Source organism: Mustelus asterias, chromosome 9 (genome assembly GCF_964213995.1).
Source record: "Mustelus asterias chromosome 9, sMusAst1.hap1.1, whole genome shotgun sequence".
NCBI classification, from domain to species: Eukaryota; Metazoa; Chordata; class Chondrichthyes; order Carcharhiniformes; family Triakidae; genus Mustelus; species Mustelus asterias.
The window spans coordinates 72,987,878-73,014,081 of NC_135809.1; the positions used below are offsets into that span (position 1 = coordinate 72,987,878).

Genomic DNA, 26,204 nt, shown 5'->3' on the forward strand with positions numbered 1-26,204 from the left:
GGGACACTCTGCAATTGGGGGAGGGGGACATGAGAGGTAGAATGTGTGAGGGTGGGGTGCTGGGGGGTGTCAAGAGCATGGAGGAGGGTCTCTGATATCTGTAGAGAGGAGGGGGAGTCTGTGTCTACGGTGGGGTGGGTGCAAGCAGGAGAGCTGCCATTTCCGTGCTTTCTGCGTGCATGCACTTTTCAGGCCTCTGATCCGAACTGCCGGCTTTCGGGCGATATAAGACCCAACCCCTCCCCCTACGGGTGAGAATGGTTTCTGCTTTTTTTTGTCTGAGTGCACACCGTAGATTTGGACTCACACAAAAAACGGATCAGAAACTCTCCAGTTTTCACGTCCGTTGTGGACTTCGAATATTTTTCGTCAGATTGCCCCCCCCCCCCCCCATTGTTTTATGATTTATAATTTCTGGCTTTTCATAGAATCATAGAATCTTACAGTGCAGAAGGAGGCCATTTGGCCCATCAAGTCTGTACCGACCACAATCCCATCCAGGCCCTATCCCCATAACCCCATGCACTTACCTTAGCTGGTCCCCCTCCCACTAAGGGGTAATTTAGCATGGCTAATCCACCTAATCCACACATCTTTTATTGGGACTAATATATGTTAAGGTAAACAGATTTAATTCTTAAATTGTGGATAGGTGTGCAATGTGTGATCAGGTGTACATATGAACATATGAACAAAGAGCTGGAGTAGGCCACTTGGCCCATTGATCCTGCTCCATCATTTAATGAGAGCATCTATCCCTGATAACCTTTCATTCCCTTGCTTATCAAGAAAGCCACCTTTACCCTAAAAATACTGAAAGATTCTGCTTCCACCACCTTTTCTGGAAGAGAATTCCAAAGACTCACAACCCTCTAAGAGAAAAAAAATCACCTCATCTTCATTTGATCTTTTATTTTAAATAAGCAACCTTTTATTTTTTAAACAGTGACCCCTAGTTTTAGATTCTTCCACAAGGGAAAACATCCTCTCCACAACCATCATGTCAGTACCCCTCAGGTTCTTGTATGTTTCAATCAAGTCACCTCTTACTCTTCTAAACTCCAATGGATACAAGCCTATCCAGTCTTTCCTCATAAGTCAACTCACCCATTCCAGGTATTAGTCTAGTAAACACCCTATGAATTGTTTCCAACATATTTACATCCTTCCTTGAATAAGGTGAACAATACTGTACACAGTACTCCAGACACAGTCTATATATTTGTATTAAATTCCCCTCACAATAAATGATAACATTCTATTAGCTTTCCTAATTGCTTGCTGTACCTGTATACTAGCCTTTTTGCAATTCAAGTATTAAGGCATCCAGATCCCTCTAAATCTCATGCTCCGTCATCTCTCACCATTTAGATAGTGTTTCTTGATTATTCTTCCTGCCAAAATGGACAATTTCACATTTTTCCATATTATACTCCATTTGCCAGATCTTTGCCCACTCACTTAAACTATCAATATATTTTTGTAGCCTCCTTACATGCTCTTCACAACTTACTTTCCTACCTATTTTGTGTCATCAGCATATTTGGAACCATGCCATCCATCCATTCATCCAAATCAGTTATATAAATTGTAAACCACTGATTATATTTTAACCAACCTGTAAAAGACCCATTTATGCCTGCTCTACATAACCTGTTAGCTGGCCAATCTTCTATGCATGCCATTATGTTGCCCTCTATACTATGAGCTTTTAATTCCCGCAACAACCTATAATGTGGCACTTTTTCAAATGCCTCTGGAAGTCTAAGGACAGCACATCTGCCAGTTCCTCTTAATCCACAGTACATGTTACTTGCTCAAAAAACTCCAATAAGTTGGTTAAACATGATTTCCATTTCATAAAACCATGTTGACTTTGTTTGATTACCTTGAACTCATCCAAATGCCCTGCTATAACTTCTTTGATAATAGCTTCTAACGTTTTCCCTAAGACATGTTAAGCTAACTGGCCTGTAGCTGCCTGCTTTCTGTCTCCCTCCATTTTGAATAATAGTGTCCCATTTACTATCTTCCAATCTAATGGAACCTTCCCCAAATCAAGGAGTTTTGGAAAACTAAAACCAATATCTCCCAGGTATTTCTTTTAAGACCCTAGGATGAAGTCAGTCAGGATCTGGGGACTTGCTCAAAGAGTTCCCAGCTCTCAAACAATTTACTCAGTGTCATTTCCCTCGTTATTGTAATTTTCCTGAGTTCCTCCCTCCCTTCCATTTCCTGATTTATAGTTGCTTCTGTTATTGCAATGGAGAGGGATAGGGCCGGACGGCAGGGCAAGGCTTACAATTGGGGGAGAGGTAATTATGATGCGATTAGGCAAGAATTAGGGGGCATAAGATGGGAACAGAAACTGTCAGGGAAAGGCACTGATGAAAAGTGGAACTTTTTCAAGGAACAAATACTGGGTGTCCTTGATAGGTATGTCCCTGTCAGGCAGGGAGGAAATGGCCGAGTGAGGGAACCGTGGTTCACAAAAGAGGTGGAATGTCTTGTGAAAAGGAAGAGGGAAGCTTATGTAGGGATGAGGAAACAAGGTTCAGATGGCTCGACTGAGGGTTACAAGTTAGCAAGGAACGAGCTGAAAAAGGGGCTGAGGAGAGCTAGGAGGGGACATGAGAAGTCCTTGGCGGGTCGGATCAAGGAAAACCCCAAGGCTTTTTACTCTTATGTGAGGAATAAAAGAATGACCAGGGTGAGGTTAGGGCCGGTCAAGGACAGTGGTGGGAACTTGTGTATGGAATCAGTAGAGATAGGCGAGGTGATGAATGAATACTTTTCTTCAGTGTTCACCAAGGAGAGGGACCATGTTTTTCAGGCAGAGAAGGTGTTACAGGCTAATAGGCTGGAGGAAATAGATGTTCGGAGGGAGGATGTATTGGCAGTTTTGAATAAACTGAAGGTCGATAAGTCCCCTGGGCCTGATGAAATGTATCCTAGGATTCTTTGGGAGGCGAGGGATGAGATTGCAGAGCCTTTGGCTTTGATCTTTGGGTCCTCGCTGTCCACGGGGATGGTGCCAGAGGACTGGAGAGTGGCAAATGTTGTTCCTCTGTTTAAGAAAGGGAATAGAAATGACCCTGGTAATTATAGACCGGTTAGTCTGACTTCGGTGGTTGGTAAATTGATGGAAAAGGTCCTTAGGGATGGGATTTACGACCATTTAGAAAGATGCGGATTAATCCGGGATAGTCAGCACGGATTTGTGAAGGGCAAATCGTGCCTCACAAATTTGATAGAATTTTTTGAGGAGGTAACTAGGTGTGTTGATGAAGGTAGGGCGGTTGATGTCATATACATGGATTTTAGTAAGGCGTTTGATAAGGTCCCCCATGGTCGGCTTATGATGAAAGTAAGGAGGTGTGGGATAGAGGGAAAGTTGGCCGATTGGATAGGTAACTGGCTGTCTGATCGAAGACAGAGGGTGGTGGTGGATGGAAAATTTTCGGACTGGAGGCAGGTTGCTAGCGGAGTGCCGCAGGGATCGGTGCTTGGTCCTCTGCTCTTTGTGATTTTTATTAATGACTTAGAGGAGGGGGCTGAAGGGTGGATCAGTAAATTTGCTGATGACACCAAGATTGGTGGAGTAGTGGATGAGGTGGAGGGCTGTTGTAGGCTGCAAAGAGACATAGATAGGATGCAAAGCTGGGCTGAAAAATGGCAAATGGAGTTTAACCCTGATAAATGTGAGGTGATTCATTTTGGTAGGACAAATTTAAATGTGGATTACAGGGTCAAAGGTAGGGTTCTGAAGACTGTGGAGGAACAGAGAGATCTTGGGGTCCATATCCACAGATCTCTAAAGGTTGCCACTCAAGTGGATAGAGCTGTGAAGAAGGCATATAGTGTGTTAGCTTTTATTAACAGGGGGTTGGAGTTTAAGAGCCGTGGGGTTATGCTGCAACTGTACAGGACCTTGGTGAGACCGCATTTGGAATATTGCGTGCAGTTCTGGTCACCTCACTATAAGAAGGATGTGGAAGCGCTGGAAAGAGTGCAGAGGAGATTTACCAGGATGCTGCCTGGTTTGGAGTGTCGGTCTTATGAGGAAAGGTTGAGGGAGCTGGGGCTGTTCTCTCTGGAGCGGAGGAGATTGAGGGGAGACTTAATAGAGGTTTATAAAATGATGAAGGGGATAGATCGAGTGAACGTTCAAAGACTATTTCCTCGAGTGGATGGAGCTATTACGAGGGGGCATAACTATAGGGTTCATGGTGGGAGATATAGGAAGGATATCAGAGGTAGGTTCTTCACGCAGAGAGTGGTTGGGGTGTGGAATGGACTGCCTGCAGTGATAGTGGAGTCAGACACTTTAGGAACATTTAAGCGGTTATTGGATAGGCACATGGAGCACACCAGGATGGTAGGGAGTGGGATAGCTTGATCTTGGTTTCAGATGAAGGTCGGCACAACATCGTGGGCCGAAGGGCCTGTTCTGTGCTGTACTGTTCTATGTTCTATGTTCTGGAACACTTCTGCGCAGGTAGAAATTCATGAAAGAGGAGGTTGCAAACGGTGGGAGTTAACTGTAGTGAAATCTCAACAGAGGAAACAAACAGTCTTAAGCTATGTGCAATCCATTTTTCCATTGCCAGAAAAATGACATTCTCAGCACAAGGGTGACAGTGTAGCGCTGATAAAGGGCAGATTACTGTGGTGAATGCAGAATCAGAACGTTCTCCCCAGTCCATTTAAGATATAAAGATGATGGCTGAAAATGATCCACAAAACATCCAACATTCTTCCCATGTCTGTGTGGGTTTCCTCTGGGCGCTCCGGTTTCCTCCCACAGTCCAAAGATGTGCAAATTAGGTTGATTGGCCATGCTAAAATTGATCCTAATTTCAGGGGTGGGGGAATAGCAGGGTAAACATGTGGGGTTACAGGGATAAAGTGCGATTGTTGTCAGTGCAGGCTCAATGGGCTGAATGGCCTCCTTCTGTACTGTAGGTATTCTAGGAGGAATAACTGGATGCACCATCAAGGAAAATGTAATGCAAACCCATCACTTTACAGGGTCAGGATCACTTGGAAACTGGGATAATGATCATTAATGATAAAGTAACCAGCAAAAGCTGCAAATGCATATTTGTGAAGAACGCGTGTTTAAATAGAGTTTAGTAAAAACTGTATATTAGTGTCATGCTCATGTGTTCTAGCCTCTAAAACGTTTCTCTACTCATTACAGTATAATGAAACATGGCTCCTATGTGAATGTTTGATGGCAACGTGCATAGAAAATAATACTATTTCCATAACATCTGTGGTGTGTCCCATTGTTGAACCGATTGAATGTGTCAATGGCCATCAACCTGTCAAAGTGTACGATGAAGATGGTTGTTGCTACCATTATGAGTGTGACTGTGAGTATCTGAATTGGAAAAAAAATTTTAAAATCAAATTTACTTCCGTTTATTATTACTAATATATTACCTGTAATCTAAATTCCGAAATATTAGTTCTTTACGTGTGGGACATGGTAAAATATTTTGCATATTATACCTAATGTTTCTCCCGTTTTACTTGGAATCGCCATAATCCTGGTTGATCACCCTTCTCTATCTCCTCCTGTCAGTCATCCATTCTTCTTCCAATCTCTTGCTCCCGCATCTTTCCATCTGTTCTTAGGCCTTCCTCTTCATCACTCACTTCATCTCAATTTAACTTTGACTTCAAAACTCTCACTTTCTCCCACACAGCTTCTTACTCTAGTCTGGCACTCTCTCTGCAACAGATGACCATACTATTCCAATCTCCTTTCAGCTACTTCTTTTGATGTTTCCACAATCTTCACCAATTCCCTGATGGAAAGATTCCTGATCTTGTCCTTTCTTGTCATTCACATATCCATCTCAGCATCTGTATCTTATTGGTACCCAGTCCTTGTTCCTTTCTTCTTGATGTTGCCCAATCAGATCATGGCTGATCTCTCCCTGGTCTCAAATCCACCTCCCCATCTGTTCCCCATATCCCTCTTCTTTTTATTTTAGAAGTATATCTATCTCCCTCTTGAAACCATTCAACGATTCAGACTCCACCGCGTTATGGGACAGCAAGATCCTCAAATTCACCACCCTCTGCGAGAAGTAGTCCATCCTCATCTCAGTTTTAAATCTACTGCCACGCAACCTATACTTGTGACCTCTTGTTCTCGATTGCCCCATAAGAGGAAACATTTGGTCTACATTTATTTTATCAATCCCTTTTAAAATTTTATATACCTCGATCAGATCCCCTCTCATCATTCTAAATTCCAGCGAGCACAAGCCCAAACTGTTTAATCTCTCCTCATTTGTCAACCCCTTCATCCCTGGAATCAATCTGGTGAACCAGGCTGGTTGCAGAAAAAGTTCGCCAAGTTCCTTAAAATAATGAGTAAAGAGTTAGTTTTATTGCTAAGACCCACTCAGGTAAAGATGCAAAAGTTATTAACAAAAGGTTTAAAATGCACAAAGATGCTGAACTATCTCCTAATGCAAAAACAACACAATAGCCCCCCCACCCCCATTTACCCCCCCCCCCCCCCCCCCCGCCCCCTCAACCCATGCCTGTACCGCAAGCATGCAAAAAACAGCTCTGCAGAGTATTAGATTGTAAAGCTTGACCAGGGAAGATGCAAAGTCAGAAGAAAATTGCTCATGGATTGTCAAGATGCTTGTTTGCAGCTGAAGGTTCTTTTTCCACAATGGCTGCTGGCACTGGGGTTTCTCACTGGAGCAGTCACTTTGCAGTTATTGGCTGGTCGATTCTCTTTTCTCTTGGAAACAATGGTGTTGATTTGAAACCCTCCAGGTATTGGGTTGGGTGTAGGGGGGTGTGCGGGCACGAAGCCCTTTGGGAATGGGGTTAATCGTGTGTGTGGTGGATATTTAGGGTTGTGGAGAGTTCCCTGCAGGGTTTGGGGTTGGTTATGGAGTGTGGTCTGGGTCTGTGTAATAGTTAACCATAAATTAGACATGATTTTAGTGTTTCTGACTCTCTTTCTGGATAACTATTCATGTAACACTTTTGGAACCATCTGAAGATTGCAATTTAAATTGCATTTTCAGATGGTTCCCAGTGCGGTGATTGCTGCAGGGAAGTTTGCACCTCTGGGCAATTGCCTTTCAAACTTTACCTGAAAACCTCTGAAAGAAATTCCCCTTTGGGGTACCCCATATATGATGCTGGGGAACTTGGAATTAATCACCCATTACTAATTACTGTTAAGTATTTTCTAAACTTAATAATGCTATAACAATTATGATTTTGTTCAAAAAAGTGCTTTTTGTGTAAAAATACCTTGCTGTCATCTAATATTGAATACAACATTGATTATGCTTTATAAGGTGAGCATGTGAATCACAGCAGAAGAAGCATTATTTCATGACATGCACAACACACAGTTTTAGACTTGACACCTTGGTCAGATTATGCTGAATCCAGTACTGACGTGGAACTCACAGGTGGAAAGAAAAGAAAAACCGGTGAAGGGAGGTGATGCTAAAGGGGAGACCAGAAAATAATGCGGGTGGGAGGCATGAAGTAATATTTTAGAGACTGAAGAAGTATTCAAGTTACTCCTGATTCTACAAAAATGTGTATGAAACCAAAAATGTATGTAGTTTTGGAGAAACCAACACTATTCCTTTTGGGGACCACAAGTAAGGCAGCTCAATACCTAGTACTTAAAGAGTGAATTGATGCCATGGGCAATCTGCACATTAGTCTCACCAAATTACACTTGGGTCCATAATGAACTGTTTATAACATAATTTGCATGTTGAAAGTAGTCTTCTGCCTGAAATAGACAGTTATTGCAGTAGGCCATGTGAAGAAGATCCCAACAAAATACTTGTGGACATGAGTTGCAGTTGGATCAGTCGCATAATTTCCAAAATGTGTCCACGCTATTACTACCCAAAAACTGGGCTGCCCTTACTGAATCTTAAAAAGAAACTAATTTTTTTTTGAATTTAAAAAATGTTGCAAAAGCTCAGGCCAGTCATCAGTTGTTTCCAGAGCAGCAATGATGGAAGCGCATGAGCTGCCCAATCACCCAGCATGGAGACAAGGAAAGTTGCAGCAAGGGGAAGTTCCTCACTTAACCTGGGACAGTTTGCAATTTTCAAAGATCCTGCAGGGAGAGGGAACATTGTTTCACTGCTAATTAGCAGCTCTTTTTCTTCTTTAAGGAACATGCTCAGAGGTCTGCCTGGCACAGAATAGAATTTTCAATCATTTTTCTGGTCAAAACCAGAGTCTGTTGCAGGTTAATCTCATGGAGCAAAGGAATGTTTTCCATCTGTGTTTTTTGTGAAATTCAAGAGGTCGATTTGCGCTGGGTTATACCTTGACTTGGTGTCCATGTCTATTTTGTACCATTTGTATTCTAACCCTTTAAGCTGCCTGGTCTCTTTGCCAAGGCAGCAGCAGCAACGGCAGTTTCCAGCATGGATGCCACCTAACAGACAGCTCCAGCCTACTGAGAGCCTCTGATTGGATGCCGGGCTTGCCTACTGCCCAGGTCGCCCATGTAAATGTGAGGTTCACAGCCCCGCTTTGAAAACATGGCCCAAAGTTTCAGGTTAAATGAAGAACTTTCCCTTGCCGCAACTTTCCTTGTCTCCATGGTAGATAAATGAGCAGCTTGTGGGCTTCCATCATTGCTTTTCTGGAATCAACTACTATTGAGAACTCTGTGATGATGTTCCCTCTGGTTCCTCATTCCACCTTGTAGAATTTTCCATCTCATGTCTACTGGTGTGATATGATGATTTGAAATCTCTGTACCCCTTTGATCTTTGGCACTATGGTTCCTATGTGACAAGCTACTACCCTTATCTAGGCAATAATTAGGGGTTATGAAGAATAATGGAGCATCAGTTACACCAGGATTTGATAACTGAGTTCTGGAATATAAAGAATTTTTGTTGAGCATCAAACAACATCATGATTGCCATCTAGGAACAGAATAAAGTACAGAAGTGAGGGCATTAATCTGAAAGAACAAAGTAAATTATTCCAGGCTGGCTTGATATATGTCATTAGGTTCATGCGATTAACCATCCCTCTCTGAGTTCACTCCCATTATGGGCAGTATAATCTGGTAATAGGTGACTCCCTTAAAGGAATAAAAACATATCAAAGGAGAATCACCATCCCAAATGCTCTTAACATCTCTTAGCAACTGATTGCTAAATAAGAGAGATATGGCACCAAATCTTTCTCAACACTCCAGCCAGAGACTGTTTGTAAGTTGAAGATGAGGGTGATTAAGCAAGTAAGATAAATGAATCAGGTTCACTCACTGACAGATTGAGCAAATGTAAAATTTGTAGCTAGATTTGTTCACAGTACAATTATTTTTTCTTATTTGTTTTAACCTTAACGATGTGAAGTGCTAATGTCCATTTTCTACAGGGAGGAATTCATTCAGTCAGATTTTTTCACCACCAGTTCAGGAACCTGACCATTAAGAGTTCACTTTTTACACTTTTGAAGTAGACAAACAGTCGCTTAAAGGAGGCAAAGAAACAAAATAACCTTTTACAAACAAATGTTCCAAAGAGCTCCACAGCTAATGTAGCATTTTTAAAGTGCAGGCACAATTATAAAATAGTAAATATGGTAACAAAATTGCACATAGCAATATCCCACAAACAACAATGTGATAATTGCTATATGTTCTGCTAACCAATGTTGGTTCAGATTGTTCATACTTAGCTAAGAAAGTATTACTTTTTTAGTGGCCAGGGCCGTTTGACCAACTTTAGAGAAAGGAAAACAACAGAAAATTAAGCAGTATCAAATTTCTGAAATCTAGTTTTAGGTTTAGGTACATTTCTGAATTTGATAAAAATTGGAATGACTAATAGCAATTGTCACATCTACTTATTTGCTGTAATTGTAATGTGTAACAGATTTAATCACTACTTTGAAGAAATAAGAGAAAAAGGTGGGAGAATATGTGTATGAAGTATATCACAAATGGAGTTGTTTTTACAAGTTACACTGCTACTAGGAAAAACCATTTCTGTATTATAACTGAGATTAAATTAATATTCAAATTTAATGTCCTCACAGGCTATTGCAACGGATGGGGAGGATCACATTTTGTTACATTTGATGGGCAATATTATACCTATGAAGGAAATTGCACCTACATCCTTGTGGAAGAAATGAGTGCACGTAACAATTTTGGTATTTACATTGACAACCATCACTGTGATGCACAAGACAGACTCTCTTGTCCAAGTGCTATTATAGTGAAATTTGAAAAACTGGACATAGAGATTACAAGTAATTCTACAACTGGAATTCAGCATCTGGTAATTAACAATGTTATGCATTTTCTTCATTGTAAGCATTTTACATTGCATTGAGTGCAATCATGTAAGTGTCTACTGTAAAAAGGATCCCAAAAGTCTCTTACAAAAAGAGAGTCAAAATAAGAGTGAAACTAATTAGGGACTAAAATTAAATCTTTTGATGGAGACAAAGGATGTGGCTGAGGTTCTAAATGTCATCGATCTTCACTCCAGAAGTAAATGCTGCCAATACTGCAGTAAATGAGAAAACGGTAGCAACAGTGGATAGGATAAGAATGGATAAAGAGAAAATAATTAAACGGTTGGCAGTAATCAAAGCAAGAAAGTCATTTAACTTAGATGCAACCTAGGTTATTAAGGAAAGTAAGGGTGGAAAATGTGGAGGCTCTGATTATAATCATCCAATAATCCTCACTTAGAAATGGGGTTGATGTTAGAGGGTTAAACAGTTGCAAATTTTACATTATTGTTCAGAAAAGGGGAGAAGGATAAACCTGGCAATGACTGACTTGTCAACCTAACATGAGTGGTGGAAAATCCTGAGAGACATTAATCAGGGACAAAATTATTACTTGGAAAAATACAGATGAATAAATGAAAATTAGCACAGATTTGTTAAAGGCAAATTGTGCTTTACTAGATTGGGCCCTTTTATATAAAAATGGAGGAGCTGATGAGTGTAGTGTGGTTAATGTGTCTATGAACTTTCACATTTTGATAGTGCGCCACATAATAGTCTTATCAGCAAAATAAAAGCCCAAAATAAAGGCACAATGATATATTTAATTAACTAGGAAATAAAAAGCAAAGAGTAGTGGTGAAGGTAAAAGCAAATTACAGCAGAAGATGCTGGAATCCGAAACAAAAACAGAAAATGCTGGAAAATCTCAACAGGTCTGACAGCATCTGTGGAGAGAGAACAGAGCCAATGTTTCGAGTCTGGATGACTCTTCATCAGAGTGGTGTAGTGGTGAAGAGTTGTTTTTCTCGATTAGAGTGAAGAACACTACAATGGCACCTGGGATGAATGACTTGAGTCATGTGTAGAGATTAGAGAAACTGGAGTTGTAGTTCTTAGAACACAGAACATTGAGGAGATTTGATAGAGGTATTTAAAATCTTGAAAGGTTTTGATAAAGTAAGGAGAAACTGTTTCTACCCAAAGAAGGGTCAATAATTAGAGGGCACAGATCTATGGTAAATGATAAACGAACCAAAGGTGACATGAGGAAACATTTTTTATGTAGTGAGTTGTTGAGATCTGGAATAGAACATTACAGCGCAGTACAGGCCCTTCGGCCCTCGATGTTGCGCCGACCAGTGGAACCAATCTAAAGCCCCTCTAATCTACACTATTCCTATATCATCCATATGTTTATCCAATAACCATTTGAATGCTCTTAATGTTGACGAGTCCACTACTGCTGCAGGCAGGGCATTCCATGCTCTTACTACTCTCTGAGTAAAGAACCTATCTCTAACATCTGTCCTATATCTCTCAGCCCTCAATTTAAAGCTATGTCCCCTCGTGCTAGCCATCACCATCCGAGGAAAAAGGCTCTCACTATCCACCCTATCTAATCCTCTGATCATCTTGTATGCGTCTATTAAGTCACCTCTTAACCTTCTTCTCTCTAACGAAAACAACCTCAAGCCCCTCAGCCTTTCCTCATACGATTTTCCCACCATACCAGGCAACATCCTGGTAAATCTCCTCTGCACCCTTTCCAACACTTCCACATCTTTCCTATAATGCGGTGACCAGAACTGTACGCAATACTCCAAGTGCGGCCGCACCAGAGTTGTACAGCTGCAACATGACCTCCTGGCTCCAAAACTCAATCCCTCTACCAATAAAAGCTAACACACCGTATGCCTTCTTAACAACCCTATCAACCTGGGTGCCAACTTTCAGGGATCTATGCACATGGACACCCAGATCCCTCTGTTCATCCACACTACCAAGTATCTTACCATTCGCCCAGTACTCTGTATTCCTGTTACTCCTTCCAAAGTGAATCACCTCACACTTTTCCGCATTGAACTCCATTTGCCACCTCTCAGCCCAGCTCTGCAGCTTATCTATGTCCCTCTGTAACCTGCCACTTCCCTCCGCACTGTCTACAACTCCACCGACTTTAGTGTCATCCGCAAATTTACTAATCCATCCTTCCACGCCCTCAGCCAGGTCATTAATAAAAATGACAAACAGCAGTGGCCCCAAAACAGATCCTTGCGGTACACCACTAGTAACTGAACTCCAGGATGAATATTTCCCATCAAACACCACCCTCTGTTTTCTTACAGCTAGCCAATTCCTGATCCAAACCACAAAATCACCTTCAATCCCATGTGTCCATATTTTCTGCAAAAGCTTACCATGGGGAACCTTATCAAACGCTTTGCTGAAATCCATATACACCACATCAACCGCTTTACCCTCATCCACCTCTTTGGTCACCTTCTGAAAGAACTCAATAAGGTTTGTGAGGCACGACCTACCCTTCACAAAACCGTGCTGACTATCCCTAATCAAATTATTCCTTTCTAGGTGATTATAAATCCTATCTCTTATAATCCTTTCCAATACTTTGCCCACAACAGAAGTAAGGCTCACCGGTCTATAATTACCAGGGTTGTCCCTACTCCCCTTCTTGAACAAGGGGACAACATTTGCTATCCTCCAGTCTTCTGGCACTGTTCCTGTAGACAATGACGACACAAAGATCAAAGCCAAAGGCTCTGGCAGTCTCCTCTCTAGCCTCCCAGAGAATCCTAGGATAAATCCCATCCGGCCCAGGGGACTGATCTATTTTTACCCTTTCCAGAATTGCTAACACCTCCTCCTTATGAACATCAATCCCATCCAGTCCAACAGCCTGCATCTCAGTACTCCCCTCAACAACACTGTCCCTCTCCAGTGAGAATGCCGACGAAAAATATTCATTTAGTGCCTCTCCTATCTCTTCAGACTCCACGCACAACTTCCTACTACTGTCCTTAACTGGCCCTAATCTTACCCTAGTCATTCTTTTACTCCTGACATACCTATAGAAAACTTTAGGGTTTTCCTTGATCCTACCTGCCAAAGACGTCTCATGTTCCCTCCTGGCTCTTCTTAATTCTTTCTTTAGGTCCTTCCTGGCTAACTTGTAACTCTCAAGTGCCCTAACTAAGCCTTCACGTCTCATCTTAACATAAGTCTCCTTCTTCCTCTTCACAAGAGATTCAACCTCCTTAGTAAACCACGGTTCCCTCACACGTCTGCTTCCTCCCTGCCTGACAGGTACATATTTATCAAGGACGCGTAGTACCTGTTCCTTGAACAAGTTCCACATTACAATTGTGCCCATCCCCTGCAGTTTCCTTCCCCAACCTATGCCAGCTAAATCTCGCCTAATCGCATCACAATTTCCTTTCCCCCAGCTATAACTCTTGCCCTTTGGTATGTACCTATCCTTTTCCATTGCTAAGGTAAACGTAATCGAATTGTGGTCACTGTCACCAAAGTGCTCACCTACCTCCAGATCTAACACCTGGCCTGGTTCATTACCCAGTACCAAATCCAATGTGGCCTCGCCTCTTGTTGGTCTATCTACATACTGCGTCAGGAAGCCTTCCTGCACACACTGGACAAAAACCGACCCCTCTAAAGTACTCGAACTATAGCTTTTCCAGTCAATATGCATTGAATGCATTGCTTGAAAGGGTGGTGGAAGCAGATTTAACAGTAACCCCGTATTAAGGAATTGGATATATTCAGGGCTATGCCAATAATACAGGGGAGTATGGTTAATTGGTTATCGCTACTCATGGATTTGATGGCTGAATTGTCTTCTTTGAAGCTGTTATTCTGTAATTCTACATAAAGCCACATTGCTATTTTAAAAAATTGTGACACTTTGTCTTATTATTCAGGTAACTGTTGACGGCAGAATTGTGTCACTACCCTATTCGAGAGATGGTGTGAAGCTCTCCAGCTCCGGCATTAATGTGATGCTTGAAATTCCTAAAATAAAGGCACTAGTTACCTTTAATGGTTTAGCTTTCGCAATGAAACTTCCAAGTGAAATATTTGGAAGTAATGTACAGGGACAGTGTGGTAAGCATGTAGATTATTTATTAAGCTATTTAAAATAAGACATTTAGGAGGTTGGTTGGTGGTGCATACATATCAAAGATAATTTTGTTATGAATATACAAGTTCCTGAAAGAAAATCTCAATAATTACATTTTAATATGCATTTTAATTTCCATTTGTACCTTATATCAAATTGGATACACACCTGTGGAATAAAACTTGAATGCTAGGCTTGCATAGTTTGTTATACTGTGAACTGCCAGCTACTATCTAATGTCAAGAGGAGGATGCAAATTGAAGTGTACATTTTCTCAGTGAAATGGGGAAAAATTCAAAAACAAGTGAATCTGGGCTGCTTTAGTGTAACCCACAGATTGCTGCTGACAATGTTGGCAGAGGCTTGCGATTAAGTAAATTGTTTGCCCATGAATCTGTTGAATGATACGTGGCCCTCAGGAGGTTAATGTTGCATGCATAATACAGCTGAAGTCAGATCTTGTTATAAATACATTCTATTACAATAGATCTCTTTGCAAAAATACTTGTGTCTTTGTGACAACCTCCTTGCAGCATGGCTATTCTCTGGATATAATTCCACAAGGATACAAGTTAGTGCACAATCCTTGATACTTTGCTGAAAAGCTGTGTGATTGCAGAGTTGTCCTCGCCCAAAGTGGGAAAAATTATCATCTTTAGGAAGGTGCTGGTTAACTTTCAGAAGCAGGTATCCTGGGTGATTTCTCCATCTCTAAACCATGACCACTGTATGGTTCAGCTATTAGTACACCCAAGATTGTTCAGAAAGCTAATAACTACACTAACAGCCAATTTAAAATAATCGGTCAAGTTTGTAACATGCAGGTTTTTTATCTTGCAATTTGTGGCACTAGTATGTTATAGTTCACTCAGTGAACAACATGTACGTTGCCACAGCAACCTGACCCACTGAGTGATTTGTAACATACCAGTGCCACAAATTGCAAGATAAAAAATCTGCATGTTACAAACTTGACTGATCATCTGGTTCATTTATACTTGTTAGAAGCAACATATATTCATACCAAGGATTTGTTCTCTGCAAACAAATGGAATATGTTCAAGTCTTGCTTGTTTTGAATTACTCAGGGGAGCCTATATTTCCATGCTGCTTCCTCTAAGACTCAACTGGCCAATCAATCAGCACCCCCTTTTCTCCTGTAATATAATTTGTTGTGATCATCTGAAATTTGACATTCTTGCATTGATCTTAATGTGCAGGATGAAGAATTTCAGCAACATGTCTCTCTTTTCAGCAATATTCAAGTTCTATAATCTATGCACCTGTAATAGAAAGTAGATAGTATCCCTCCTCTGAGTCAGGAGATGTGTATTTGAGTCCTCCCCAGGACTTGATAGTTAAATAAGTTCACAGAATCCCTACAGTGCAGAAAGGGGCTATTCGGCCAACTGAGTGTGCACTGACTCCCCAAAAGAGCATCTTACCCAGGCCCACCCGCCCATCCTATCCTGTAACCCCACACATTTAGCATGGCTAATATGCATAACCTATACCTCTTGGGCACTAAGATGCAATTAATCATGGCTAATCCACCTAACCTGCACATCTTTGGATTGTGGGAGAAAACCAGGGCACCCGGAGGAAACTCATGCACTCACAGGGAGGCCGGAATCAAACCTGGGTCCCTGGCACTATGAGGCAGCAACGCTAACCACTGTGCCACCATGCCACCCATAATGTGGTCAGACAGGTATCAATCAACCTGCAAATCCTTCCAGCAAATGCCAGTGGCAGACAGTAAGATCAGGAGAGATTCCAGGTCAACCATATGATGAAAAAATGTTGGAGTCCCTACCTTCATTATCCATAGCTCCAGACTGAAACATAGATGTCAACATGTATGTTGCCACGGCAACCTGACCCACTGGGTGAATTGTAACATACCAGTGCCACAAATTGCAAGATAGAAAATCTGCATTGAGAGATCTCCTCACTTTACATCAAATCCACTACGAGATATAGATAAAGCTGCGTTCAGAACATAATTGTGTTCTCAGCTTGTAACAATGTCTGTTTTAATAAATAAGAAGGTCTCTAAAGCGGATGCATCCATTATCTTAATAAATTGACACACTCAATGATTTGCCTTCTCAGGAACATGCAATAATGTTCAAAGTGATGACTGTATGCTGCCCAGTGGAACGCCTGCATCCTCCTGTACTGAAATGGCTGATTACTGGCAAGTCAAAGATTCCAACAAGCCAAACTGCAATGGACCATCCTCGTTACCAACTTCAAGACCTCAAGTCACAATCAATCCCCAAACAACGCAGAAGCCTTGTAACTCTAATTCTTTTTGCAAGGTTCTTACTAGCAAGTAAGACATTTTACTAATATATTTGATCTGAGATTTTCTGAGATCATGCAATTTTACACTTTTGATTCGTCAGTGAACAAAATAAATGATTCAAAGAAGCAGATACAAATCTGTTTGAATATTTTACAAGATTTATGAATTCACTTACAGTTCTCACTTTCATACCTTTTCTTCAAAAATTAAGTACCAAACAATTATTTTTAAGTGTTAACTAATCGTGATTATTTGAAGTTTGCAAAAAATGTAATGACAATACGAGACTGAAATGAAATGTGAGGAAATAAGAGCACTTAGAACCCAGACAGCATAACTGTCAAGGGCTGTGACGTTCTCTCTGCCTGATAGCTTAAAAATTCAATTGGTGGTGTGTATCTCTTGTTAGCTGACAGAATGAAACTAACAATAATTGGTAGTGAATTTCACTCTCCTGTCCATTTACTTAGTTTGTACTTGCATAGTACCTTTAATAAAATATATCGCTTGGCACTTATCAGACCTCTGAGGGCAAAAAGGAATGTTGAACCAGAAAAGAGTTACTGGAAGCAATGAACAATAGCTTGGTCAAACTAATGGCTCAGAAGGAGGAAGTGGCAAGTACAAGGAGTTTATGGTGAGGACCAAAAAGAATGGCTTCAATCTTTCCAGTGTTCACTTGTAGGAAATTGCTGCTCATCCAAGACTAAGGGCGGAATTTTATGAGATTTTTTTCTAAGTGTTCAGCTAACCTGAAAATGAGAGAGTTTCAGAGCCGTTTTTTGTACGAGTTTTCAGGCCAATCTTATGCACTCTATCTCTGAAATTTTGGTCCAGTCTGTTTTTGGTCAGAGAGACTGTGGGCAGGGCTTAACTCGCCTGACAGCCTGTGGAGGGAGATATTGCACATGTGCAGACCTCTGATGCTGCACATGCGCTTTAACAATAGCAGGGGTCTGACAGACAGAGAGAGTGTTGTCAGGTCCCTGCTACTGCAGGCAGTCTCAAGTAGTACTGCCCCCCCTCCTTCGCCACCCCGCCCCCCCCCCCCCCCCCTGCGCAATCACAGGGCCCATGACCCGAGATGCAGGCCCACCGACTCCCACCCGCTGCCCAGACAAATCGCGGACCCCCTCCCTCTCTCACAGATCATGGCTCTACCGCCTTCCCCTACCGATCACATGCAGACTGGCAGTGGGGGCTCCTCCCCCATATGCCCTGCCCACCCACAGGGCCACCCTCTGCACATTTCCCAAAGGCCCTGTCCCAATTTACCCTGCCCCCTTGCCCTGCCAGTTTGGCATTGCCCAGATGCCAGGCTGGCATTGCCAAGATGCCATGGTGGCATTGCGAGTCTGGTACTGCCCAAGGAGCACCCCCGCCTTGCACGCGGCATCCCCAGGGTGCCTCAGTGATCGTCCGGTTCCACCAACGAGGCCAACACGACTGTTCCTTGTCCATGGGGAGCAGGTGTTTTTCTTGCTGGAGCAAACCTCTCCCGGCAAGGCCATGAAGGCAAGCCAACCCGGATTGAGCGCCAGGCTTGCTAAGCACATTGAAATGCACCAACACAGAAATTTCAATAAATTAACCAGCCTCTCGCCCATTGCCGGTGAGAGACTGATCGTGCTGGAATTCTGGGTGTCACAAAAATTGAAGCCATTCACGCTTGCCATTTTATGCCTGATTTTGCGGCATTTTCCTACCGCAAAATGGGTGTAAAGCGGTGATAAAATTCCACCCTAAATGTCAGACAAGTGGTCTAATCGTACCAAAGGCAGTGGAAACATCAAGAGGTTTGGTTGCCTTGATGTTAGTATGTATACTTTAATATGTGGAAATTGATCCCATGGCTTTGGATGATATTGCATGTAGATGAGGAAAAGAGGGGTCCAAGGATGGATTCTTGGTGAACTTCTGGAGTGCCATGCTAGGTGCGAAAATAAGCTATGGCTGTGAGTCAATCAGTAGGAGTGCAAGCAAACAAGATCAGCTTTCTGAATGTTAGAGGAGGATGGTGCAATTGATCATGTAAAACCTGCGGAGAATTGAAGGAGCATTAATGTGCTACGGTTACAGTTATAGCAAACATGTGATTTGGTTAGGGTCAACTTAGTGTTTTGGGGGTGCAGAAATTTGATTGGAGAGCTTCAAATAGAGAAGTTCTAGAGAGATGGTGAGGATTTGGGATATATCAAATTTTCAAAGACTTAGGAAAAAAAAGAGATATCGGAGATGTGACAGTTTGTAAAGATAAAGGGGTGAAGAATAAATCATTTGCCGTTGAGAGTAATGACCCCAATGTTGAAAAGGACAGTGCTTCAGACGAGGGAACCATTTAAAATGTCAGTGAGCATAGGTCAGCAAAGGGAAGTGGCTGGTCAGCAGTGTAATAAGAATGTGGTCCAGTGAGTAGCCTTGGGTGGCTACCTGTGGAGTTTGCATGTTCTCCCTGTGTCTGCGTGAGTTTACCCCGGGTGCTCCGGTTTCTTTCCACAGTCCAAAGAAATGCAGGTTAGGTGGATAGGCCATGTTAAATTGCCCCATTGTGTCCCAAGATGTGTAGGTTAGGAGGATTAGCCATGGTAAATGCATGGGGTCATGGGGATGAGGCAGGAGGTGGGCCTCGGTAAGATGCTGTGTCAGAGAGTCGGTTATGACACAATGGGCTGGGTGGACTCCTTCTGCACTGTAGGGATTCTGTGATGGTTGCAAAAAATGGGAATAATGTACTTGCGCAATGAAAATACTTGATATTGAAGCAATTTTTTGGTTCCATTCAATAAGTCTGCTTTGCATTTAACCCATTCTGTACTTGACTAGGAATTTTTAATACAGAGGGAACTTTGCTCTGCGATTATAGCATGCTTTGTACCAATAGTAAAAGTTTTCAAAGTTTCATGAATTATATTATTTCTAGATTATTTGCAGAATGCCATGATCGTGTTTCACCAGACCACTATTACCAGGCATGTGTGCATGATGAGTGTCGCATGCCAAGTAACTCCATGGGCGTGTGTGCAAGTTTGCAAACCTATGCAACTGTGTGCATGTCACACGGCATCTGCATTGATTGGAGAAATTACACAAATGGAGCATGCTGTAAGTATTACACGGTTACTTTATGTTGCATGGTATTCACAGCACAGGAACAGGCCCATCAGGTCATCAGTTCCATGTTGGTGTTTGTGGTCTACACAAAATTCCTTCATCGAACCCCATCAACCTATCCTTCTCTTCCTTCTCAAGCGCATCCAACATAGATTCATGAAAGGGAGTTATGTTTGACAAATCTGTTTTTTGAGGATGTGGATAAGAAGGAACCAATGAATGTATTTGGGTTTTCAAATAAACGTTCAATAAGATGGGACATAATAGGTTATTACACAAAATCAGGGTTCAAACCATCGGTGGATAATTTATTAGCCACTTTATAATAAATTCAATATACATTCAGGATTAGTGAATGAAAAGCCATCATTACGAGGGTGGAAGTGTTAGGCGAATTAAAAAGCATTAAGGTAGATAAATCCTCAGGGCCAGATGGCACCTATCCCAGATTACTGAGGGAGGCAAGAGATGAAATTGCTGGGCCTCTAACAGAAATCTTTGTTTCTTCATTGGCCACTGGTGAGGTACCAGAGGTTTGGAGGATAGCCAATGTTGTCCCGTTATTTAAGAAGGGTAGCAAGGAAAACCCAGGTAATTATAGGCCAGTGAGCTTGACATCAGTAATAGTGAACCTGTTGGAGAAGATTCTTAGGAATAGGATCTATACACATTTGGAACTGAATAGTCTTGTTAGCAACAGACAGCGTGGTTTTGTATGTGGGAGGTCATGTCTCACTAATTTAAATGAGCTTTTGAGGAGATGACAAAAATGATTGAAGAGGGAAGGGCTGTGGATGTTGTATACATGGACTTTAGTAAGGCATATAACAAGGTCCCTATGGCGGGCTGGGGCAAAAGATTAAATCTCACGGGATCAGCGGTGAACTAGCTAGATGGATTCAGAACTGGCTTGGCCATAGAAGACGGAGGGTAGCGGTGGAAGGGTGCTTTTTTGAATGGAGACCTGTAACTAGTAGTGTTCCACAGGAATCAGTGCTGGGCCCTCAGCACTGGGACCTTTGTAAATATATATAAATGACTTGGAAGAAAACGTAGCTGGTTTGATTAGCAAGTTTGCGGATGATACTAAGATTGGCGGAGTTGCGGATAGTGATGAAGATTGTCAGAGAATAGAGTAGGATGTGGACTGGAAAATTGGGCAGAGAAATGGCAGATGGAATTTAATCTGGACAAATGCGAGGTGATGCATCTTGGTGGATCCAATTTAGGTGAAAACTATAAAATAAATGGCAGAACAATCAGGAGCATAGATACACAGAGAGATCTGGGAGTATAAGTCCACAGATCCTTAAAAGTGGCAGCACAGGTGGAAAAGGTGGTGAAGAAAGCATATGGCATACTTGCCTTCATTGGACGGGGCATCAAATATAAAAGTTGGCAAATTATGTTACAGTTGTATAAAACATTGGTTAGGCCACATTTGGAATACTGTGACCAATTCTGGCCACCACACTACCAGAAGGATGTGGAGGCTTTGGAGGGAGTGCAGAAAAGGTTTACCAGGATGTTGCCTGGTATGGAGGGTACTAGCAATAAGGAGAGATTGAATAAACTGGAATTGTTCTTCCAGAGGCTGAGGGGCGACCCTGATAGAAGTTTATAAAATGATGAGAGGTATAGATAGGGTGAACAGTTGGAAGCATTTTCCCGAGGCGGAAATTACAATTGAAAGGGGGCACAAGTTCAAGGTAAGGGGGGAATGGTCCAGTGGAGATGTGCGTGGAAAGTTTTTTACATGGGGGGTGGGGGGGACCTGGAATGCACTGCCAAGTGAGGTGGATGAGGCAGTTACATTAGCCGCATTTAAGACTTATCTTGATTGGCATATGAACAAACGGTGAATAGAAGGATTTAAACAGGAGGGCCGAAGGGCCTGTGCCAGTGCTGTACTGCTCTTTGTTCTTGTTCTGGAAAACTGAGAAGGAATAAATGGGATATTTTCAGGTTAACAGACTACAAGGATCAGAACTTGGGTCTCGGTATTTACCATCTATTAATGATTCAGATGATCAGACTCAGTGTAATTTATTGAAGTTTGCTGATGGTACAAAGTTAGGTGGGAAAATGAGCAATGAGGAGCAAAGAGACTGCAAAAGATTATAGAAAGATTGAGTGAGTTGGCAAAGTGAGAAGTTTGGTAGGAAATGTATAAAAACAGATTTTTTCTTGAATAGTGAGAGATTGGTAAATGTTTGCATTCAGGAAAGCCTGGTGTTCTTTGGCGGGATTTTCCATGCAGCCCACCGTGTGTTTTGCATCAGTGGATGCGTCCCACCACTGGCCAGTGATGGGATCCTCTAGTCCCGCCATTGGCCAGTGATGGCATCCTCTGGTCCCGCCGCTGTCAATGGGGATTCCCATTGAATGCACCCCTCGCCGCTGGGAAACCCGTGGGGAGACAGGAAGATCCCGGTGGCGTGAACGACCAGAAAATTACCGCCCTTGTATATGAAGCTCAGAAGGTTAGCATGCAGGTGCAGCAAACAATCAGGAAGAGAAATGGTGAGCTTTTGCGACAAAGTGATTGAAGAATAAGAGTAAAGAGGCCTTACTATAATGTTTTAAAATATTTTTTCACAGGATTTGCACATTGCTGGCTAGACCAGTATTTGTTGCCCATCCTTATACATGAGGACAGTTTTGGTCTCATTACCTAAGGAGGAACACACTTGCCCTAGAGGGAGTACAACAGAGGTTCTCTAAACTGGTTCCTGGAATAGGGTTTGTCCTATGAGGAGAAATGGACTAGATCTATATTCCTTGGAGTTTAGATGTAATGGTGATTGCATTGATTACATTGAAACATATTGTGGTGAACCATAGTTGGTTACCACTATGAGTGCTGAGCCATAGATGGTCAGCACTATGGGTACTTGTAGATATGTTACTGTTGTCACTGTTGGGGTTAGGGTTGGGCTGTTCTACCTGTTGATATTGTTCTGTGGTACACTCCAGTTGGCTCCGCCTACCTGGGGAGGTATAAAGGTCACTGCACTGCCTGGTGACCCTTTAGTCTGGGATTGTATTGTATATAGTGTGCTCCATTCTTGTTAGTAATAAAAGCCTTTATTTCCCGGGTACAATCTAGCCTCCCGAGTGATTTAATCGCGCATCACATATAAAATTCTTAAGGGACTTGACAAGATAGGTGCTAACAAATGTTTCCCATGGCTGAGGAATGTAGAATTTGATGTCACAGTCTCATAATGAGGGATCGATCCATTTATGACTGAGATGAGGAGAAATTTCTTCATTCAAAGCTTGTGAATCTTTGGAATTTTCTACCAGAGAGGGCTACGAATTTTCAGTCATTGAGTATATTCAAGATAGAGGTTAATAGATTTGGGTGTAGTAAGGGAATTAAAGTATTAATGGAATTGCATGCTAAGCTGAAGTTGAGGTCAGAGATCAGCCATGACCTTGTTGAATGGTGCAGCAGGCTTGATGGGCTGAATGGGTCACTCCAACTTCTGTTCTTATATCCCTCCCATGTTTATCTAACTTTCCTTTAAATGTCTACCTGGGTAAAGTAGTTATTCCTGAATTCCCTGTTAGATTCATTAGTGACAATTTCATATTTGTAGTTAGACTCAAACTAAACAAACGATTGAATTTCTTGTATTTTATTGTGTCTGACCATTTCCAGCACTTTGTATAGATTACTTATACAACTACTGAGACCCTGGCAACAATCAACATGTTCAATCACTACCTGGGCGCCAATTGTGCCTGATGTCCAAAAAATGTTAAAATTAGGACAGGTAGAGATTACAGGAGTAAAGAGAAAGCGATAGCCTGCCAAACAGAATTGGCATTTAGTACTTTATTAAAGTCATATCTTGAGTGATTAATTTAGTAGCTTAGTTAATTTTATAGCAATAAAGTTTGGAATCAGTTCAGCAGCTTCATATTGTTAAATTCTGGCATTACACATGATGGGGAGGAGTCAATGTTTAAGCTGGTAGATGGGTTGCCAATCAAGTGGCTGGTTCATCCTGAATGGTGTCAAAGCTTGTCCAACCCACGGTTCATGGGTTGTTTTACAGCCCAGCTATGTGGCCCAGGGAGTCATTTTTGAAAATAATGAGAAGACGGGTTTGTGAGTTTGAAGATTTCTGCAGGGGACTGCTCCTCCAATGGCTCAATAGTAGGCCTATCAGTAGTCTCACAGGCAAGAAACAGGCTGTGGTTGGGGGAGCAGCAGTGAGCACGGGCAACTACAAATTTGTGAAGATAGAGAGACTCACCACACTTTCCAATGGCTCTGACTGCTTGCTGCCGATTTCAGGTGCTCTGGCCTGGCTTTGGCCACTTTCCCCCCAAACCAAGTGCTCTGGCCTAGCTCTGGCCACTTTCCCCCTGGTGCGGGTGCTTCCCCCCCGCTCCAGGTATCGGTTTTACTTGGCACTCTGAGAGACGGGGGAGGTGGACTGGGGGCAGGGGAGCGGGAGTTGAGGCTGGCCGGGGCATGTTTGGGAGAGCCAGCGATCGGGCCCGGGGTGGGGGGGGGATCGTACAGCCGGCGATGTGGCGGTCGTGGAACTGGCAAGCGATCGAGCTGGCCAATGATCGGAAGGCAGGCAGTGCGGGGGCACTGCACATGTGCAGATCTCGGCGTTGACAGATCGGCACATGCACAGCGACCACTCAGCACTATGCTGCTGGCCTCTTCAGTGGGACTAGGCCCCGCCCACTGAATTTCAGCGTGATTCACGCTGGTGCACTCTGCAGTGCACAGAGTGTGGGTGGGAGATTCATTTTGAAACCCCCGCTGGAAAAAACAGTGGAATTTACTTCAGTTTTTACGCAAATTCGACACTTAGAATTTTTTTAAGAGTCACCCCTAAGACATCTTCAATCTGGTCAAAAATCCACTCAACAATTATTTACCAATCAACCTTGTGCTGATGTAATTTTTAACCTCATTCTCTGATGCTCAAACTCTTTTCCTTTTAGTCTGTAATTCCTTGGAAATTCTTTATAACCTCCAGGTTATTTAACTTTTCAGTGAACCTGAAAACACAAATGCTAACCACTAAAAAAGCTAATCAATAAATTTAGTGCTTATCTGTAAATTTTCTGAACCACACCACACTCTGAGTGGCATGTCGCACAACTTGTTGAAATCTCCCTTATTTCCCAGGTGTCTTTCACTCTGCTTCCTTCAATCTTTACAAAGTGTATGTCCTATTAAGATGTCAATTGGTAACACTGTGAATAATTTGATGAGACTATTTCTTATTTTTCAATACAGCTTTTAACTGTCCTTTAAACAAAGTTTACAAAGCATGTGAAACCTCTGAAGTGGAACATACATGCACTTCAAGGTTAGTTATGAACACAGAAAAATAATATTTTTAAAACTAAATAATTCTGTATGTGTTTAAAATTACTTGTTCCCATCAGTTGTGATTAATATACAGTGCTAATAAATATATGTATGTTCTTAAAGCAATTCAGATTTGACTGGACTTAACTTATCAGAAGGATGTTTCTGCCCAGAGGGTACCATTCTTTTCAGCCCTGACACTGACCTGTGTGTTAATAAATGTGGTAAATATTCTTTCTCCTTTTTCTTTTTGCACTTTTTTGATTGTCTTTCCTCATTGTTTTTGTCCCTTTTGTATTTCGCAAGGATATTTTTAAGGTGATGTAACAATATATGTTTTTTTTTCAGGATGTATTGGACCTGATGGATTACCGAAAGAGGTATGCATTAACCATACTGTCACTGAAATATACCTGTATGATTATTTTCTCAAATATATTTCTTTTACCACTTGACTGGTGATAAGAGGCAATTGACCCATTGTAACAGTTTGAAATAGACTGTGAGCTGCAAGATTTCATCAACTGACTTCCCTAGACACCTTGAATGGCTACAGTATTTAAAGTTCTTTAAAATAATTTTTTTCCAAAATACAGCGTGTCAAATGAGATAGAAGTAAGAGGTGTTGCTTGATAGATAAATAGTAGATATAAACACACTTTGTGCTCCTGTTTGCCACGGGCATAAATGGCAGCAGGGGCACAAAATCTCACAAAGCTGAAAATATGATTTGCACCAGCAGGATTTCCACAATTAGTTGTCCCCTCCAATGACATAACAGGAATTGCGACTTTGAAAGTCAGGATACCCATTTGCAGTCCAAAGATGTGCAGGTTAGGTGGATTGGCCATGTTAAATTCTCCTTCAGTGTACCCAAACAGGCGCCGGAGTGTGGCAACTATGGGATTTTCACAGTAACTTCATTACAGTGTGAATGTAGGCCTACTTGTGACTAATAAATAGAGTGATTTTAAATATCATTATCAGAT

General features: G+C 42.0%; 1 protein-coding gene across 1 annotated transcript in view; it reads left to right on the top strand.

The window, feature by feature from the left end:
• Nucleotides 1-26,204, top strand: part of LOC144499246 (uncharacterized) — a 163,272-nt gene that overhangs the window by 107,372 nt on the left and 29,696 nt on the right. The window contains exons 57-64 of the mRNA XM_078221363.1: nucleotides 5,204-5,378; nucleotides 10,081-10,325; nucleotides 14,244-14,427; nucleotides 16,559-16,781; nucleotides 19,675-19,856; nucleotides 25,141-25,213; nucleotides 25,339-25,439; nucleotides 25,564-25,595. Coding sequence (XP_078077489.1) covers nucleotides 5,204-5,378; nucleotides 10,081-10,325; nucleotides 14,244-14,427; nucleotides 16,559-16,781; nucleotides 19,675-19,856; nucleotides 25,141-25,213; nucleotides 25,339-25,439; nucleotides 25,564-25,595 — 1,215 coding nt within the window. The remainder of the gene's footprint in view (nucleotides 1-5,203; nucleotides 5,379-10,080; nucleotides 10,326-14,243; nucleotides 14,428-16,558; nucleotides 16,782-19,674; nucleotides 19,857-25,140; nucleotides 25,214-25,338; nucleotides 25,440-25,563; nucleotides 25,596-26,204) is intronic.